The 21,991-nt window shown below is 35.3% G+C and overlaps 3 protein-coding genes across 3 annotated transcripts; 1 reads left to right on the forward strand and 2 right to left on the reverse strand.

Annotated features, from left to right (window-relative positions):
• Positions 1-149: 149 nt before the first annotated feature.
• Positions 150-1,289, reverse strand: BO94DRAFT_570200 (GroES-like protein; the record flags this gene model as incomplete). The annotated part of the gene is made up of 1 exon (XM_025614782.1): positions 150-1,289. One exon carries the CDS (start codon positions 1,287-1,289, stop codon positions 150-152), a length of 1,140 nt encoding a protein of 379 aa, XP_025461692.1.
• Positions 1,290-1,967: 678 nt separating this feature from the next.
• On the forward strand, positions 1,968-3,302 carry BO94DRAFT_540620 (GPI anchored serine-threonine rich family protein). Its single transcript, XM_025612951.1, has one exon. It carries the CDS (start codon positions 2,395-2,397, stop codon positions 3,151-3,153), a length of 759 nt encoding a protein of 252 aa, XP_025461693.1. The 5' UTR covers positions 1,968-2,394; the 3' UTR covers positions 3,154-3,302.
• Positions 3,299-4,346, reverse strand: BO94DRAFT_613687 (putative serine/threonine protein kinase; the record flags this gene model as incomplete). The annotated part of the gene is made up of 4 exons (XM_025616707.1): positions 3,299-3,634; positions 3,689-3,909; positions 3,963-4,285; positions 4,306-4,346. Coding segments are annotated over 4 exons (921 nt in total), but the record flags the coding sequence as incomplete, so codon positions are not given.
• Positions 4,347-21,991: the final 17,645 nt, after the last annotated feature.

Genomic DNA, 21,991 nt, shown 5'->3' on the forward strand with positions numbered 1-21,991 from the left:
AATTCATCCTGATATCCCTCCCGCCTGCCGTTGCAACGCGTCCACGGGGCGGCTGCTCTCCCCGAGGCTCCGAGGCTCCGACCCGACCGGCCGGTTCCTGTGTTTCTTTCTGTTTCGGCACTTCCTGCCCAATCATGTACTGCCCGCCACTATGGCGTCAGAACCACTCGTTCTCCCGGTCCAGCCCGTTCTGCTGCCAGATCAAAGGCTTGTTGCCATTGTTCCAGGGGAAACGATCCCACCGTGCGACTGCCGGCGTCCCGCCCCAGTTTCAAGGCTCCCGACTCCACCATCCGGATCAAATGCAGGACCTCTTGGCGCCCGTACATCCACTGCCCGCGAATCGTCAGATTTCGATGCATCACCGCCTGAGGCGGAATCGCCTGGTCGCCAGTCTGACCCCCCATCAGACACACCCTCCCCGAATGCCCCAGAGACAGAATCGCACTTTTGACGTGGGTGGATCCGGTCGCCTGTGGGGGGGAGATGTCGAAAAACACATCCGCCGGTCCAGATCGCGCTAGAGCGGTCACCTCCTCCTGCACGTCATTCGTCATCCGCACCGTCTGGATGCGATCCTCTCCATACTGCGGGGCGAAAAACGATCGCAGCCTCTCCAAGACCTCACCCTTGCGGCCCATCGCGACGACACTGGCCCCCATCGCCAGAGCAATCTGCACTGCCGTACCGCCGAAGGAACCAGTGGCCGGACTGATGATGACGCGGTCTCCCGCGCTCACCCCGACGGCCCGCAGTCCTCCATACGGCACCAGCTGAACCGCCATGTACAGCAGGCCGTCCAGGTCATATCCCAGGCCCCCATCGGAGGGCGATCCCAGCAGTCGCTTCTCATCCAGCACAAAGCAGTTTTCCAGTGGCACTCGAGCATATTGGGCGTACGTGGAGTCGCGCCATTCGGTGCCCATCAGGCGCTTGCTGGCGGCGGAAAGACCGCCCGAGATGCCGGACAGCGCGGCCGTCGTGGGATCATCCCGACCCCGGATCACTGCATCGGCTAGAACCAGGTTCCCGGGCTGGAGCTTGGTGGCATCCGTGCCCACCGCGACGATGCGGCCGATGGCAGCACACCCAGGAACGGATGGCGCGGGCGGCTCGTAATAGCGCTTGCCATTATAGATGTCCCGCGAGTACGGGAGGACTCCAGCCGCGAGCACTCTGATGATGGCCGATCCGGAGGTGATTTTGGGGGTCGGACGTGTCTCGACTCGAAGGGGTTGCCCGATGGCGTCAAGGACCAGAGCTTGGTGAGTATCTGGGAGGGAGTCCATCACGGTAGCAGAGTTATCTTTATCATCCCAATGATGCCTCAACACTCCACTCCCACCATGCACTTCCAGACCTTAAATAGGCTGGGAGACCAGCCACGTACAGCGGTACGTATACTCAGTACTGTCTTATGTCCGTTAAACCCGTCGACAAAGAAGACGGAGATAGCGGGAATAGAGACAGTCAGACAACCATGCTTCAGAGATTGTCTTCGTGCTCACGTGTGACGTTGACGACATTTGAAGCCGGTAGGTCCTACTGGTTGGGATCTATCCTGGAAATTATTCCCGTAGCCGGGAATTATCTCTTTCGGTCTAGTTGGGAGCTTCTGCCAACCCCTTCATGGACTGGGTCGATGCTTGCAGCTCATATGCTTAGCCTGGCATCCAGACCATCAATCCATTTTGTCTATGAGACTCAAGAATCCATTCAATTTCTTATGATACCTGATCTAATTCCGCGCGACACGGGACTTCCGAGACCATGTTCCACCTGGGTGGAGACTGCGGCGGCGGCGCGAAAGGTATTTTCCGATCACCACCAACTAAAAGGGAGAAACTCTCCGAGCGATAAGCCGGTCGGAAAGGGGTGAGAATTCGAAGCGAACAAAACTGACCTGGGGTAGAGGCCAAGAACACTGGTATTGCCATCGCCAGATCGCCTAGGTTCCACGCGGGGATTCTCAGTCGCCCCAGAGTTCGGGTCAGCCCTTCCAGGCAGGTCCGTGCCACGCCACAGTTCTTGATTCTCATTTCCCAGGTCTCAGAACCATTTCAATCCTCCAGGCACTAGCGGAACACCGTGTTATTCCCGGCCAATCAGTCGCAAAAATCGAGCAACGGTCGCTGCAACGGGGCTAGGGTAGACACCAGTGGCTGCTAGTGTGCCCGCGTGGCTCTATTTTTGATTACGGTGACACGAACATCTCCGGGAGCCATCATCATACTTAATCCTCCCCGATCCCAGTCCATGGTCCCCCCTTCAACCTTCATCTGTCGCTCCTTACCCAACCCCAGTCACTCGTTTGTTCTGTTCTACTATTCTGCTATCTCTTTTATTTTTGACCTTTTTTTCACCATATTCTGCAAGAAATTTTGCTGCATCAACATGCATCTGTCCACCCCCCTGGTTTTCGCCCTGGCATCCCTCGCCTCGGCCATCACCATCAACCAACCGGGTCTAAACGCGTCCTACCCGGCGGGTTCCACCGTCCTGGTCAACTGGACCACCGTCGACACCGACCCAACCTACTTCAGTCTCTATCTCTGGAACTTTGTGTACTGGCCCCCGACCTACGTGCCCCTGGCGATCGACATCCCCACCGCCGATCGGGCTTATCCGGTGCAGATCCCCTGCGACACTACGCCCGAATGGGGCTACCAGATCAGCGGCATCAACGGCACCAACGTCTATATCATCTACGCCCAGAGTGAAAAGTTCACCGTGTCCGACCCGATCAACAGTACCTGCGTGGATACTCCGGCTCCTACCACTGCCGCTGCATCCACCTGCGGAGCCCCATCGACCGTTTATGTCACGGTGAGCCCTACCGCGTCCAGCTCTGCTTTATTCCACCATCACCATAGCCATCATCACCACTCCACCCCTCGTGTTCCGACTCCTTCTCCCACCACCACTCCCTCTTCCTCGAGATACGTCAAGCCTGGAATCGTGCCTAAGACTATTGGTTGGTGTTCAGACTATTCCCACCCTGTGACCTTGGATAAGGTCCCGACGCCGACCGATGTGCCGTCCTCGGTCAGTTCCGTGGCAGAAGCGACTGCTACGTCGGATGTTATCGTCCAGACGGTCACCACCACTCTGGGTGTGGCTGCTTCGGGGGATGCCGGATGTCCTTTCTACTAGGGGATGTTTAGTTACAGATGGACAGCTCGGACCCATCGGATGAGTTGTGATTCCTCGTGTTATATAAGGGGGACTAATCTATCCAGTTATCACCATGCTCGATACATGCAGCAGCCTCCTTAAACATAAACATAAACACATCACCCTACGTAGACTGAAACCATTCATCATCCAGCAACTCCTGAGCCGAAGGTCTCTCCCTCGGATCAAGCTTCATGATCTTGATGATAAACTCCTTATCCTCTTTCGACACCTCTGCCTCCGAAATCCGCGCAAACGGCCGTTGCTTCCCACCTAGGCTCCTCATCACTTGCATCAGAACATGCAAAGTAGCGACCGGTGCAATCTCTTGATACGAGACCGGAAACGGCCCAAAGAACTGACACTGTCTAGCCAGGATCTTCATTTCATATTCTTCGTGATCCGCCGGGACATCAGGCTTGAATATGAAGAAATCCTCTCCGTAGATTAGAGTAATGAGCTACAGCAGCGATTAGCGATATCTCATCCCAGTAAGCAGTAATGTGGGCCTCACCATCGCACCAAATGACCATATATCCGTCGGCGTACCCCAACTAATCCTGAGCTGTGCCTCGGGACTCCGCCAGATCGGTGCGCCTATCAGATCTCCGTCCTTGGCGTGACCGGATGTTGCGGGGACGGTATTCCCGCAGTCTGCTAGTTGGATGTCAGTGAAGCGGATGGTTTCATCACCACCGGAGCTGTAGTTTACAAGTATATTGTCTGGTTTGATATCTATGATACTAAAATTAGATAGCGGCGTGGATTGTATATTGGTGTCCACTAACCGGTATGTACAAATCCGTCTCGATGTAATACATCTAATGCTTGAAGGACGCGCTTGGCCACGTATTTGATTTCGGGTTTGGTGAGCTTTCGGGATGACGATCCATTCAGCAGATGGTCTTGAAGATATTTCAGCACAATGGCTGGTGCATCGTTGGGTTCGATGATCTCATCGAGCAAGGGGCGGGGGAATGCAGTGCGATCTTGGAATCTGGTGAGGATGTCTCGCTCGTTGTGTAAGCGGAAGTGGTGGACGCTTTTGATGATTACGGTATTGCCGGTTGAACATCTGAGTGGGTTAGTATGTGGCTTGGCTTGGGAGGAACTACGTGGTGATTGGCCCACCTCGCTAGCCAGATACAGTCCTGGAGATGTTTTGTGATTGTGAGTCGCTGGCCGATGAAACAGGGACATGCTTGTTGTGGGGTTTGGTTGCCGGTAAAGAGGTTTGTTATGGAAGGTAGTCTCCGTGAGTAATATGTTAAAGAGGAATTGGCAGACGCTTTTTATTTTGTTGTCTGCATAAATGCCAGGCGGAATGATGCATGCAAACAACGCGTCGCGGGCCATGTGTGGCCTCAGGCCAACCGCCCATTCCGTGTCTAGCCATTCCTGAAAATAGAACAAACAAAAAAAGACGACATGGGGGAAATAGAAAAACTATATTAGAGCTTACTATACGCCATGTAGAACTGACCAAGATAAATAAGACTGCCCCTCCTGAAGAAACAAGTCGTGAATATTTGTTCCGTCTGCTTGACCGTGACGATATATGTTTCGAAGTGGAATTAATCAACTCAGACACCACCGTTAACAATTTTAAAAGGACGATGGACCTTTTGAGATATTCCTTGGATTGAATGGCTCCCTAATAGTCTTTCCATAAGAAAATGACATCAAGGATTTAGGAAGATAGGATATAGTGTTAACATGCAATGAGTATTACGGCTGGATATAGATGTAGGAAAATGGTTACGTCACGTTACAAGGAGACAGTATGTCTACCATACAGAACTAAATGCAGATACTAATGATACATCGAGAATATTGCAATCCAACAAATTTTTATGATCGGCAAGACGACCAAGGTGACAGCGCCAAGACAGACCAATGGGAACTTGCATAAATTAAGACACGATAAGATCGCCAAGGAATCTTCTACAAGCCATCTGTTACGGACCCCTGCTAGCTGAACAACTAGTAAGGCGGGTATGTCAGGCAGAAGGCCACATCCGGACGGAAGGGGGCTCTTATCAAGGAGGATCCCAACCCAAACCATCAGGCAGCACGGATCACGTGACCATGGTATACAGACAAGCATGTGGTATACAACATACCATCATGGTCTATGACTACCAAGTGGGTATACAACAGACCCGATGGTATATAGAATAGTATACAGGGAACGGATATATAAGGACACTCCTTCATGTACTTAATTAGTTCTGTTCTTCGTGCTTAATAACACTATCTTTAAGTAACCATATGTTTTGGTAAAAGCTTAGTGACAACACTCATCCGCACTTACTTACAGATAGCTGCACGGCACTATCTGGCCTTACTTCTCTTCTTCTGTTCAGATTAAGTCACCTTTAGATAGTCAATAACCTGACTACCTTTGATTCAGTTCATAAGGTATGTATTGGAACGGGAGCTAAGCTAATAGAAACAGGGAGAAGCGATCCTAGGGTTTGATATATTGAGCACCAGTCAGTATGAGTGTTACCCAGTGATAACCAGTCATTATATTAACTACATCAAACATATCGCGTGCGCCTTAACAGCAGGGCCTGACAACCAAGGAACTGATGGACATGGTTAGTCAGCTGCAAGAAAGCATCACTGCCTTAGAACAAAAGAACCAGCTACTTGAAGGTTGCTTATTAGTTAAATCTGTTAAGGTCTGACCACCCGAGCCATTCAACGGCAAACAAGCAAAGCTCAGAGCTTTCTTGACCCAGTTAGACTTGTATCTTAACATAAATAAGAAAAAGCTCAAGAATAAAGAAAACAAGATCTTTTTCACATCTATCTATCTTACCAGAGTGATATTTAATTAGTTTAAACTGTATATCCGCGAGCGATAAGAAAAGTTGGTAAGTAATCAAGATAATGATATGAAACGACTTTTTACTAGTTATACCAGATTCAAGTAATATCTTAAATAAATATTTAAAGATATTGATGTGGCACGGAATACTGAATAAAAGTTATAATAACTTAAGTAGACAGGACCGGTATTTGTGTATGTTTCAGAGTTTTAGCAAGTTATTAATTACCTGGACTGGGATGATGATACTTATATCTCACGATTTAAAGAAGGACTCAAGATAGAGATCCAAGAAAAAATCATTTGGCAAGAATAACTAGACATCTTGATTAAGATGATTAAAGCAGTAATAAAGATTGATAATAAATTATATAACTTTAACATGAAATAACAAGAGGGTCAGTAGACTAGCGGGTCTATATCTTGATACAGTAATCAGCCAGGTTACCGAGCTAATAATAAAAGATCAGCACAATCTAGGAGCTTGGAATACGAAGATTCCTATAGGCTGAAACCCATGGAGCTAGATGCAGCACAGCATCAGACTCAACAGACTCAAGTATCCAAGAAAGAACTCGAACAGCGTAAACGAGACTGCTTGTGCTTTAGCTGCGGCAAAGTAGGTCACTAGTTAAAGAACTGTAGTCAGAAATAGCAACAGCTTTAGAAGCAATTGAGGGCTACACACCAGGATCAAGGCTGAGGAGTCTATAATATCACCGCCATTCAGCACAAAGTTTGGACAGAATCCACGATGTAGATACTAGATAATAAGAAATTATATATTATTCAGCATGATTGGCTGTTAGAGAACAGGACACACTGTGATTGGTTAAGATAACAGACCACCCCGGATGAGTTAATAGTACCACCTAGTCAATAAGAAAATCAACAATTATCTGTACTATTAGCTTGGACCATAAAAATCAATAATAACAATTATAAGCTAGTTTCAAGGAATAATTATCCCAGTATAGTTTAGAATAAAAATAAACTGTCAGATAAAGAGTATAATACACTGCTTAAAGACCTTGAACCTAGTAAGAAGAGACTCAGCGAGATACCTGATACCCCTGAAAAACCCTTATCAGAAATTAGTAAACTCTGTTTATTACAGCGAGACAAGGACAAGAAAAACTAGAAGAATAATTAAGAGAATATTACTTACTGGTTAAACTGTATCTTGAAGAAGATTTCAGAGAATCCAGCACAATTCTGCCCAAAGCTTAAAACAATCATGCAGCATTGCCTATATTAGGATTTAAAATATTGAAAATCATGAAACAAGACTTGGGAGTAATATCTACAGAGATATTCTTATTATCCAGAAGTTTGTTTAATATATAGATAAGATAACACGGACTATTATCATCAGCTATTAGAAATTAACCAGAAGATAAACATTACAGAAATAGAGTCTTAATGTAATAAAACATATCTGTATATTTATTTCAAAGAAAGTAGAGATTATTAAAAATATGATAAACTTTCTTAACTTGTATACTACACAAATACATACTTAACATACCATAATTAAAAGTACATCACCAACTACCGACTTAAGATATCAGAAGTAGTTAAGACTAAAGTAAGCCACTGTTTATATTCTATCTTTAATTACGCGTGTAAAGAGTATCAGAGACATTCTTACCACAGATTAATATATTAACTAGCATGTTTTAATAACCAGTGTATAATATACTACACGGTAAAGATAAAAGGCTTAAGATTTTCAAGAAAACACCCACGGTAGTTAGAACCTAACTAGCCAGAATAATAGTTAGCAGTCATAAAGTCAGGACCGTACCTAAAGATCCAAGCAGTTATATTAGATCAATTAGCCCAAGTACTGATAGACTCTGAAGTAACCGGGAACTTCATGCACCTGCAATTTATATAACAGCTTAGGATACTTAGATAATAAAAGAAAGAATCTAAACTAATCATAAAACTAAATAGAGAGAATTTAGAAATTCTTATATTAATAGTCAAGTCAGGAACTGTATTTATAACTATAAAAGACCACTACAAGCATATAGACTTTGACATGATATCTTTAAGATAATATGATATTATATTAGAGATTCCATGACTTAGGAATCATAATTCACAGATTGATTAGAAGACTGAGAATCTCTAATTCACGAATTGTGATTACCCAAGACGACACCAGCAAGGATCAGGTATAGGGTCTGGATCTGTACGGCCCGCTACTCAGCAAGGAGCTGAAGCAAGGACTAAGCAATCTAGCAAGGGGAGGTTGAGATCACTATAAAAGCCTAACACGCCAGGCATCAGAGGTAACTTAGAGGAAAATAGCACCTCAAGTATAGTCGTACAAGTAATAATAATAATCAAGCTATCACAGAGAGATTAGCTTATAAAATTATCAGGATGGGTACTGACAATAATAAAAGAGTACTGCGAGTACAGTATTAACAGTTTTAACATAAAGATCAAGATAACTGTCTAGAGACTAGAAGATTTATGGAAACTTCTAGCTGCGGTCAAGAGTAACGCGCAGATTTCATCACAGTATAAGTAATTTAAAGACTTGTTTAAGTAGTTAAAGCAATCTGAATTATCTCAGCACAGAAAGCATGACTATATTATTTCTATAGAGAAAGGAAAATTACTAGTATATAGAAAGATTTACCTGATATCTGAAAAGAAATCACAGATACTATAAGAATATATTAATAACCAGCTAGTTAAAGATAACATCAGGCTTTCGAAGTCACCAGCAGGACATAGAGTTTTATTTATATTAAAAAAAAACAGTAGTTTACAGCTATACATGGATTATCAGTCACTGAATATTATCATAATCAAGAATTAACACCCGTTATCTTTGATTTTGGAAATCTAAGATAAGATATAAGGAATAAAGTGGTTTACCAAGCTCGACATTATAGATATATATTATTATATATATATTGCGGAAGATAAAGAATAGAAAACCATATTCAGAATAAAATATAGATACTTTAAGTACTTGGTTATGCTATTTAGGCTTATTAATATACTAGTATTATTTCAGTGATATATTAACAAGGTTTTTAGAGAATATCTTGATAAGTTTATAATTACTTATTTAGATAATATATTAATCTTCTTAAAGACTGAGAAAGAATATATGAGATATATAAGACTAATTTTATATAAACTACACCTATATTAGTTACAATGCAAGCTAAAGAAGTATGAATTCTATATATAGAAAACAGAGTTTCTGGGATACTGGATATCTACAGAGAGAATCTATATTAAGTAAGCTAAAATACAAGCTATATAGGATTGGCCTCAATCTAGAAATCTGAAAGAACTATAGCAGTTTATTAGATTAGTTAATTACTATTAATGATTCGTGGACGGATACGTTATTTATATAATACTATTCTTTAAGTTTATAAAGAAGTTGAAGAAGTATTAGTAGAAAGAATCATAGCAGAGCGCGTTTGAAGATATTAAGCAGCGACTTACTATATTACTAGTACTTGTATAGCATGATCTAGAAAAAGAAATAATCATTGAAACTGATGTATCAGACTATACTGTTAGTATATGTATAACATAACCTGAAGAAGATAGAAAGCTGAGATTAATTATATTTTACTTAAGAAAGTTGGTTCAAGCAGAACTCAACTACGATATTCACGATAAAGAATTACTAATTATAATAGTAATATTTAAATAGTAAAGGATCTATCTTGAAGGAGCAAAGCACACTATTATTATAAAGACAGACCATAAGAACTTAACTTATTTTATAATAATTAAAGAATTAACCAGAAGACAAGCATGATGGGCTAAGATTCTGTTATAATACGACTTGAGAATTATATACTGTAAGGGAGTAGAGAATAAACATGCAGATATGCTAAGCTGTAGGCCAGACTATAAATTAGATAAAAAAGCTATTAAACCAGCCATTCTGAAGCGAAATACGGATGGGTTAATCAGCTATAATAAGACTAATCTAGCAGCAATGTTGGAAATAGGTAGTAACCTAATTAAGTAATTAGCTGAAGATATAAAAAATAATAAAACATTCTAAGAAATGAGTAAGGGCTTACCAGACAAGATTGTTATTGATGGAAATAGACTAGTATACTTTCACGGATTAATCTTTATATTAACTGTAATAAGGACAGAGATTATGGTTAGGCATTATAACAGACTGCTTAAGGATTATCTAGAAGTAGAAAAGATAACTGAACTAATCACGAGGAATTATTACATTCTAAATCTCAGATAAAAAATACATGATTATATTAAATAATATAAGACTTATATTAGGAATAAGCCTGCAAGATACTAACCCTACAGATAAATACAAGTACAGGAGGCGCTATAATAGTTATAGAAATAGATAATAATTGATTTTATTAGTTTATTACTGGAATTAGAAAGGTTTAATACTATCATAGTCATCACGAATCGCCTTATTAAATATATCTATCTTATATTAAGTAAGATGATAATAATAGTAATACAGATAGTAGAACTGTTTCTAGAAAACATTATTATACACTATAAGATACTAAAGTATATTATATTGGATTGAGACAAGTTATTTACTTTAAAGTTCTGGAGATTACTCGCAGATTTTATGAAAATTAAAGAATAAATAATAACGGCTTACCACCCGCAGACGAATGGGCAAATAAAAAAGGTTAATCAAGTAATTGAACAATATCTGAGACACTATATAAATTATTAATAGAATGATTAGGCAAACCTGTTACTGATGGTATAATTCTTATATAATAATATCAGTTACTTAATCATTGGAGTCTCACTGTTTTATATTAATTATAGATATTATTTGAGGTTTCTGAAAACATTATTAGAGAGATAATAAGTTATTAATATAATTAAGAATATTGTTATATTTATAGGAAACATGTATTTATAATTATCTTAAGATATCAAGTTTATGAACTTGTATAGCAAGATATATTATAATCATAAATACAGGAGGAAACCTGACCTTAAAAGAAGGAAGAAGGTGTTTCTATTCTGCAGAAACATCAAGATAAAATGATCAAGTCAGAAGCTTAACCATCACAAGCTAGAATTATTTATTATTAAAGATAAGAAGGAACTGGTTAACTATAAATTAAGATTACTAAAATTAATGAATAAAATTTACCCAGTGTTTCATATCTCATTATTAAAACCCGCATTAAAGAACACTAGAATTATAGAAAATATGGAGATTGATAATAATACAGAGAAAGAATATAAAGTTAAAAAGATCCTAGACTACAAGAAGATTAGCAGCAGGTTAAAGTATCTAGTAAAATAAGTAGGATATAATATCTTAAAAAACACGTGGGAACTTATTGAGAATTTAACAGGCTGTCACCAGCTTGTGGAGCAGTATTACTAACAGACAGGTCAAAGTTCGCCCAGAAAAAAGGAAAACTAATTAACTAAGTCAGACTAGGAATATCTGACACAGTAACAAGTTGAGCGGTGTTATGTTTGTCAGCCAGATGCTCTAGCTCTCGGAGATCCTCAGTGCTTGGAGAATCCTTATTATTTAGTTACTCTAACATATTTAAGTCGTGATCTAACATCTGACTATCATAATTCTTCAGAAATCTGTAATGTTTTCGCAACCGCTTTATTTTTGCAAATAATAGCTTAATCTGTTCTTCGGTCTCTTTAATCTCTTAAGCTATCCTTTCTTTGTCATATTAAAGCTTATCTTACTCAGAATTACTGTGAAATCACTTTTCATATTTTCAGCCATGACGAGTGCAGGCCGCACAATTTCGGTTTTTAAAATCCATGAAACAAGAAAGACTATAAAAATCGCACCAAGTATAAGAAAAGTCAACCTGAATATTATTATAAATAATCTGGTTAGCCTGCTGATAGTACTCCTTATAATGATTACGCAGAGGCATGATAATCTATCTTAAGGAAAAAAGAAAACCAAGAAACTCAGCCAATCTGAATAAGAAACACACACCTTTATATTCTTAAGAACAAGAACCTTGAAGAAGGGGAGGTAGTGTTACAGACCCCTGCTAGCTGAATAACTAGTAAGGCAGGTATGTCAGGCAGAAGGCCATATCCAGACAAAAGGGGGCTCTTATCAAGAAGGATCCTGACCTGAACTATCAGGCAGTATGGATCATATAACCATGGTATACAGATAAGCATGTAGTATATAACATACTATCATGGTTTATAACTACTAAGTGGGTATATAACAGACCTGATGGTATATGGAATGGTATACAGGGAACGGATATATAAAGACACTTCTTCATGTACTTAGTTAGTTCTGTTCTTCATGCTTAATAACACTATCTTTAAGTAACCATATATTTTGATAAAAGCTTAGTGATAATACTTGTCTATACTTACTTACGGATAGCTGCGCGGCACTATCTAGCCTTACTTCTCTTCTTCTGTTCAGATCAAGTCACCTTTAGATAGTCAACAACCTGACTATCTTTGATTCAGTTCATAAGGTACGCATTGGAACGGGAGCTAAGCTAACAGGAACAGGGAGAAGCGATCCTAGGGTTTGACACCATCCCCAGTCGCAGGGCATATCAACTAGGGATGCGAAGTTGATTTTCAATTTCATGAAAAAACACGATTTTTTGGCGTTTTTTCATTTCACGGTGTATGGGGGTGAAAAGGGTTAAACCACACTAAATTTATATAGGCTTAGCGCCATGATTTAGCCTATTCTAAAACTTAATTTAGTTTAGTGTGTGACGGGCTCAAGAGCCCAAGAACTACTCGAGATATGTGATGGTAAGTAGAAACTGAATTCTCTGGAGAGCTATCTAACTATAGATTTAATAATCTTTCTTATAATTGATCTTTTTTAAAGATTTTCTATATAATATTAAGAAATCTTTATATCTTTTAATTAATTTCTTTATAGCTTTAAAAAGCTCTCTAGATTCTTTTTTTTATTAAATAATTTCTATATTTCTTTAGATATTTTTAATTTAAAATTATAGAATTAGATAGACTAAAATATAAGATATTCTAGTTTCAGATAGTTAACAGGATTTAATCTTTTTTAATTATTCCTTACCTGATTCTGATATAACAGGACTGTTACAGACCCCTGCTAGCCAGGTTACTAGCGGAGCGGACTCGTTAGGCAGAAAAGCGACGACAAGGCAAGTCTCGGACAACCAGCAACTCTTATTAAGTAGAATCCCGGTCTAAGTAACGTCCGGAGTGGCGTTGTGTCACGTAATCATCTACCATCAGATCTACCATTGAAGGTATATGCAAGGTATATGGGGATCCAAGATTATGATTAGATTGACCCTTGATCTACCCTGAATGGTATATGATATGATATACGAAGGATAGGATATAAGGACACTCTTTCATATACTTAGCTAGTTCTGTTCTTCGTGCTCAATACAATTGTCTTTAAATAACCATACATTTGGAAAGCTTAGCGACAACACTCGTCCACACTTACTTACGGATAGCTGCGCGGCACTATCTGGCCTTACTTCTCTTCTCATGTTCAGGACCAGTCATCTTTAGATAGTCATTAGTCTGACACTACCTCGATTCAGTTCGAAGGTACGTACACCAGTGAAGCTAAGCTAACAGGAACAGGGAGAAGCGATCCTAGGTTTTGACAAGGACTAATATAAATATCAATAAAGAAAAATAAATAAGTTTATACTAAATATTATAAATTTTTATTCTATAAAGCTCTGTAGCCAGCTTCTAGATAGATATAATATAATATTTTATACAATTAAGAATATTTTTTATAGCTATATTTCTCTTAAGATATATTTTTCTTATTCAAAATCTTTTTAACTTCTTATTTTATAATCTTATCTTTAATAATTATAATATCTGGTTACTAGTCAGTAATCTCTTATATTAATAAGAGATTTATAACAGTAAACTGAAGTAAATTAATATAAAATATTAGATTCTAGATAATATATTTAATTTATAAATATATATTTTAATCTGTTTAAATACTGCAAATTTTATTTTATATTAATCTAATTTCTTACTAGAATAGTTAATAATAATATTCATTGAATTTAACTAGATCTTATTACTAATTTTATAACAGAATACTAAATTTTATTATTAATTAATATATTACTTCTATACTTCTTAAATAGTTATTATTATTAAACTAGTAATATTACGGGTTTTTTTTAAAGCTTATTAAGAATAACTTTAATCTGTTCTTAGAAATTTTAGCTTAATAACTTTTTAAAATATTAATTTTGATTATCAGATTTAGAAGTTTTATATAGAAATTATATTATAAAAAGAAGAAGCTAATCTTTATGAATATAGATTTCCAGTTATTAAGAACTAGTTAAGCTATAAGCAGTAGTTCTTATTAATTAATCTATAATTGATTAATAAAGTATTATAAAAATATTTTAATAACTATAATATAGTATTCTATAATATTATCTATATTTAGATAGTAAATTTTAAAAAATTATAAAGTCTTATATAATATAGTTTAAAGCTTACTTATAAATTATAAATCTCAATTAATGATTATGGATTACAGTACTTTATAATAATTATAAAAAACTTTAATAAAAATATTTATAAAATCTTTTATATCTATACTGAATATAATTTTAATAACAAGTATAATATTCTTATAATCTTAAGACTCGGGAAAGTCTACTAGAAAGTTAAATATAATATCTTACTAAAATTAATGTAAGAGTAGTAATAAATTATGTAAGTCTTATTCACAGTCTTACTAGATATTATTAACTCTATAATTATTATGATTCTAGTAAAAATAATAAATATTTGTTACAGACCCCTGCTAGCCAGGTTACTAGTAGAAGCGGACTCGTCAGGCAGAAAGCAATGACCAGGCAGGACTCGGGCAACCAGCAACTCTTATTGAGTAGAATCCTGGTCGGAGTAATATCCGAGGCAGCGCTGTGTCACGTGACTATCTACCATCAGTTCTACTATTAAGAATATATGATATGGTATACGGAATCCAGGAACGTGATTAGATCAATCCTCAATCTACCCTGAATGGTATATGAAATAGTATACAAGAAATAGGATATAAAGACACTCTTTTATATATTTAGTTAGTTCTGTTCTTCGTGCTTAATAATACTGTCTTTAAGTAACCATATATTTTGGTAAAGCTTAATAATAATACTCATCTATACTTACTTACAGATAGCTGCGTGGTACTATCTGGCCTTACTTCTCTTCTTTTATTTAGGACCAGTTTTCTTTGGATAATCATTAACCTGACTTACCTTGATTCAGTTTACAGATACGTATTGGAACAGAAGCTAAGCTAATAAAAATAGAAAGAAGCAATCTTAAGATTTAATATATTAAGTATCAGTCAGTATGAGTGTTACTTAGTAATAACTATTTATTATATTAACTATATTGAACTCATCGCGCGCTCTATAGCAGCAGGGCCTGACAATATAGAAACTAATAGATATGGTTAATTAGTTATAAGAAAGTATCACTATCTTAAAATAATAAAATTAGTTACTCGAAGATTGCTTAGCAGTTAAGTCTGTTAAGGTCTAATTATTAGAGCTATTTAACAGTAATCAAGCGAAGCTCAGGGCTTTCTTGACCCAGTTAGATCTGTATCTTAACATAAACAAGAAAAAGCTTAAGAATAAGAAAAACAAGATCTTTTTCATGTTTACTTATTTAATTAGAATAATATTTAATTAGTTTAAACTGTATATCTGCAAATGATAAGAAAAGTTAGTAAGTAATTAGAATAATAATATAATATAACTCTTTACTAGTTATATCAGATTTAAACAGTGTTTTGAATAGATGTTTAGAGATATTAATATAATACAGAATACTGAATAAAAATTATAATAACTTAAGCAGACTAGATTAATATCTAAATATACTTCAGAGTTTTTGCAAGTCACTAGTTACTTAAATTAAGATAATAATATCTATATTACACGATTTAAAGAAGGACTCAAGATAAAGATTCAAGAGAAACTTATCTAGCAAGAATGACTGGACATGTTGTTAAAGATAATTAAAACAGCAGTCAAGATTAATAATAAATTATATAAATATAATATAAAATAATGAGAAGATTAATAGACCAGTGAGTCTATATCTTGATAAAATAGTTAATCAGGTTACTGAGCTAATAATAGAAGGTTGGCACAATCTAGAAGCTTGGGATATAAAGATCTTTATAGACTAAAACTAATAGAGCTAGATACAGTATAATATTAGACTCAACAGACTTGAATATCCAAGAAGAAATTTGAACAGTGTAAACAAGACTACTTGTACTTTAGCTGTAGCAAAGCAGGTCACTAGTCAAAAAACTATAATCAGAAACAGCAACAGTCTTAAAAGCAGTTAAAAGCTATAAACCAAGATCAAGACAGAGAAGTCTATAATATTACCATTATTTAATATAAAGTTTAGACAGACACTATAACACAGATAATAGATAATAAGAAATTATATGTTATTCAGTATGATTAGCTATTAAAAAACAGAATATATTATGATTAATTAAGATAATAGATTACTATAGATAAGCTAACAGTACTACCCAGTTAATAAGAGGATTAATAACTATCTATATTATTAATTTGGACCACAGAAGCCAATAATAACAGTTATAAACTAGTTTTGAGAAATAACTATCCTAGTATAGTTTGAAATGAATTTGAACTGTTGGATAAAGAGTACAGTATACTACTTAAAGATCTTAAATCTAGTAAGAAGAGACTTAGCAAGATACCTGATATTCTGGAAAAACCTTTATCAGAAATTAGTGAATTCTGTTTATTGCAGCGAGACAAGGACAAGAAAAATTAAAAGAATAATAAGAAAAATATTGCTTATTAATTAGACTGTATTTTAAAAGAAATCTTAAAGAATTTAGTATGATTCTGCTTAAAGCTTAAGATAATTATACAGCATTGCCCACATTGAGATTTAAAATGTTAAAAATCATAGAATAAGACTTGAAAACAATATTTACAGAGATATTTTTATTATTTAGAAGTTTACTTAACATGTGGATGAGATAATACAGACTATTATTACTAGTTATTAAAGATTAATTAAAAGATAAATATTGCTAGAACAGAATCTTAATATGATAAACCATGTCTGTGCATTCATTTTAAAGAAAGTAAAGATTATTAAAAATATAATAAACTCTTTTAGCTTATGTATTACACGAATATATGCTTAATATATCATGATTAGAAATATATCACTAATTATCAATCTAAGATACCGGAAGTAGTTAGGACTAAGATAAATTACTATTTATATATTATCTTTAATTGCGCGTGTAAAGGGTATTAGAGACATCCTTACCACAGATTAATATATTGGCTGGCATGTTTTAATAATCAGTGTATGATATACTACGCGGTAAAGATAAAAGACTCAAGATTTTTAAGAAGATTGTTACAGACCCCTGCTAGCCAGGTTACTAGCAGGAGCGGACTCGTCAGGCAGAAAGCGATGACCAGGCAGGACTCGGGCAACCAGCAACTCTTATTGAGTAAGATCCTGGTTAGGGTAACATCCGAGGCAGCGCTGTGTCACGTGACCACCTACCATCAGATCTACCATTGAGAATATATGATATGGTATACAGAATCCAGGAACATGATTAGATTAATCCTTAATCTACCCTGAATGGTATATGAAATAGTATATAAAGAATAGGATATAAGAATATTCTTTTATATACTTAGCTAGTTCTGTTCTTCATACTTAATCATATTATCTTTAAGTAACCATATGTTTTGGTAAAGCTTAGTAATAATACTTATCTGTACTTACTTACAGATAACTACAAGGTATTATCTAGCCTTACTTCTCTTTTTCTATTCAAGACCAGTTTTCTTTAGATAATTATTAACCTGACTTACCTTGATTCAGTTTACAGATACGCCTTGGAATAGAAACTAAGCTAATAAAAATAGGAAGAAACAATCCTAGGGTTTGATATATTAAGTATCAGTTAGTATGAGTATTATCTAGTAATAATTATTTATTATATTAACTATATTAAACTCATCACGCACCCCACAGCAGCAGGGCCTGACAATATAGAAACTAATAAGTATGATTAATTAGTTATAAGAAAGCATCACTGTCTTAAAATAATAAAATCAGTTATTTAAAGGTTGCTTAGTAATCAAGTCTGTTAAGGTCTGACTATTAGAGCTATTTGACAGTAATCGAGCAAAGCTCAGGGCTTTCTTGACCTAGTTAGATCTGTATCTTAACATAAATAAGAAAAAGCTTAAGAATAAGAAAAATAAGATCTTTTTCATATTTACTTATCTGATTAGAATAATATTTAATTAGTTTAAACTATACATCTGCGAATGATAAGAGAAGTTAGTAAATAATTAGAATAATGATATAATATGACTCTTTACTAGTTATACCAGATTTAAGTAATATCTTGAATAGATGTTTAAAGATATTAATACAGTATAGAATATTAAGTAAAAGTTATAATGATTTAAGCAAACTAGATTAGTATTTAAATATATTTTAGAGTTTTTACAAGTCACTAGTTACTTAGATTAGGATAATAACGCCTATATCACATGATTTGAAGAAGGACTCAAGATGGAGATTCAAGAGAAACTCATCTAGTAAGAATAATTGGACATGTTATTAAAGATGATTAAAGTAATAGTCAAGATTGATAATAAATTATATAAATATAATATAAAATAATGAGAGGGTTGATAGACCAGCAGGTCTATATCTTAACAAAATAATTAATCAGATTACTGAGTCAATAATGGAAGGTCAGTATAACCTAGAAACTTAAGATACAAAGATTCTTACGGACTAAAATCAATGGAGCTAGATGTAGTATAGTATCAGACTTAATAGACTCAAGTATCCAAGAAAGAACTTAAACAGTGTAAACAAGACTACTTGTACTTTAGCTATAGCAAAGCAGGTCACTAATTAAAGAACTGTAGTTAGAAACAGTAACAGCCTCAGAAATAGTTAAGAATTATGAATCAAGATTAAGGCAGAGGAGTCTATAATGTTACTATTATTTAGTATGAAGTTTGGATAGAATCTATAACATGGATACTAGATAATAAGAAGTTATATATTATTTAGTATAGTTAGCTGTTAGAGAATAGGATATATTATGATTGGTTGAGATAATAGATTATTATAGATAAGCTAATAGTACTATCCAGTTAATAAGAGGATTGATGATTATCTATATTATTAGTTTAGACCATAGAAGTTAATAATAACAGTTATAAGTTAGTTTCAAGGAATAACTATCCTAGTATAGTTTAGAATAAAGATAAATCATTAGATAAAGAGTACAGTATACTACTTAAAGACCTTGAACCTAGTAAGAAAAGACTCAACAAGGTACCTGATATCCTGGAAAAACCCTTATCAGAAATAAGTAAACCCTGTCCATCGCAGCGAGATAAGGATAAGAAGAACTAAAAGAATAATAAAGAAGATGTTGTTTATTAGTTAGACCGTATCTTAAAGAAGATCTTAGAAAATCTAATATAATTTTGTCTAGAGTTTAAGATAATCATGCAGCATTGCCCATATTGGGATTTAGAATATTGAAAATCATAAAACAAGATTTGGGAACAATATTTACAGAGATGCTCTTATTATCTAGAAGTTTGCTTGATATGTAGACAAGATAACACGGACTATTATTATTAGTTATCAGAGATTAGCTAGAAGATAAATATTGCTGGAACAGAACCTTGGTGTGATAAACCATGTCTGTGTGTTTATTTTAAAGAAAGCAGAGATTATTGGAGACATGATGAACTTCTTTAGCTTATATATTATATAAACACATGCTTAACATATTATGATTAGAAATATATCATCAAATATTGATCTAAGATACTGGAAATAGTTAGGGCTAAGATAAGCCACTATTTATGCTTTATCTTTGGGTATGTGTGTAAAGGATACCAGAAATACTCTTACCACAGATCAATATATTGGCTAGCATGTTTTAATAATCAGTGTATAATACACTACGCGGTAAAGATAGAAGGCTTAAGATTTCTAAAAAGATATCTATAGTAATTAATACCTAACTAGCCAAAACAGTAGTTAGTAGTTACAGAATCGGGGCCATACCTGAAGATCTAAGCAGTTATATTAGATTAACCAGTCCAAGTACTAGTAGATTTTAGAGTAACTGGGAACTTCATAAACCTGTGATTCATGTAATAGCTTGGGATACTTAGACAATAGAAAACAGAATCTGAACCAATCACAGGACTGAATGGAGAGAATTTAGAAATTCTCGTGTTAATAGTCAAGTCAGGGACCATACTTATAACTGTAAAGAATCATTATAAGTATATAAACTTTAATATGACATTTTTAAGATAGTATAACCTTATATTAAGGATTCTATAACTCAGGAATCATAATCCATAGATTGATTGGAAGACTGAGAGTCTCTAATTCATAAATTATGATTGCCTAAGATAATACTAGTAAAGACCAGGTATGAGATCTGGATCCATACAGCCTGCTATATAGCAAGAAGCTGAAGTAAAGACTAAATAACTTATTAAGGAGAGGTTGAGATCACTATAAAAGCCTAACACGCCAGGTATTGGAGGTAACTTAAAGAAAAATAGTATCTTAAGTATAGTTATATAAGTAATAGCAGTAACTAAGCTATTACAGAGAGATTGGCTCATGGAATTATCAAGATAGGTATTAATAATAATAAAAGAGTATTAAAAGTATAGTATCAATAATATTAATATAGAGATCGGGATGACTGTCCAGAGACTAAAAGATTTATAGAAACTTCTAGCTGTAGTTAAGAGTAATATACAGATTCTATTACAGTATAAGAGATTTAAGGACTTGTTCAAGCAGTTAGAGTAATCTAAATTATCTTAATACAGAAAGTATAACCATATTATTCTTATAAAGGAAGGAAAGTTACCGGTATGTAGAAAGATTTATCTAATATTTAAAAAGAAATTATAAATATTATAAGAATATATTAATAATTAATTGGTTAAAGATAATATCAGGTCTTTGAAGTTATTAGCAAGATATAAAGTCCTATTTATATTAAAAAAGGATAGTAGCTTACAGCTATACGTGGATTATCAATTACTGAATGTTATCATGATCAAGGATTAATACTTGTTATCTTTGATTTCGGAAATCCAAGATAAGATATAAGGAATAAAGTAGTTTATTAAACTTAATATTATAAATGTATATTATTGTATATACATTACAGAAGGTAAAAAATGGAAAACCATGTTCAGAATAAAGTATAGATATTTTAAGTACTTGATCATGCTATTTAGGCTTACTAATACACTAGTATTATTTCAGCAATACATTAACAAGATTCTTAAAGAATATCTTGATAGGTTTGTAATCATTTACTTAGACAATATATTAATCTTTTCAAAGAATGAGGAAGAATATATAAGATATATAAGACTAATTTTATATAAATTATACTTATATTAGTTGCGATGCAAGCTGAAGAAGTGTGAATTTTATATACAGAAAATAGAGTTCCTGGGACACTGGATATTTATAGAGAAAATCTATATTAAGTAAGCTAAAGTATAAGTTATACAGGATTGGTCTTAATATAGGAATCTGAAAGAACTATAGTAATTTGTTGGATTAATTAATTATTATTAATGATTTGTAGACGGATATGCTATCTATATAATATTATTTTTTGAGCTTATAAAAAAGTTGAAAGAGTATCAGTAGAAAGAATTATAGCAGAGTGTGTTTGAAGACATTAAGCAGTGACTTACTACATTATTAATACTTGTATAGCATAATCTAGAGAAAGAAACCACTATCAAGACTGATATATCAGACTATGCTGTTAATATGCGTATGATGCAACCCGGAGAAGATGGAAAGCTAAGATTGATTATATTTTATTTAAGA

The sequence above is a fragment of the Aspergillus sclerotioniger genome (genome assembly GCF_003184525.1).
Source record: "Aspergillus sclerotioniger CBS 115572 chromosome Unknown BO94scaffold_51, whole genome shotgun sequence".
In the NCBI taxonomy this organism is placed as follows: domain Eukaryota; kingdom Fungi; phylum Ascomycota; class Eurotiomycetes; order Eurotiales; family Aspergillaceae; genus Aspergillus; species Aspergillus sclerotioniger.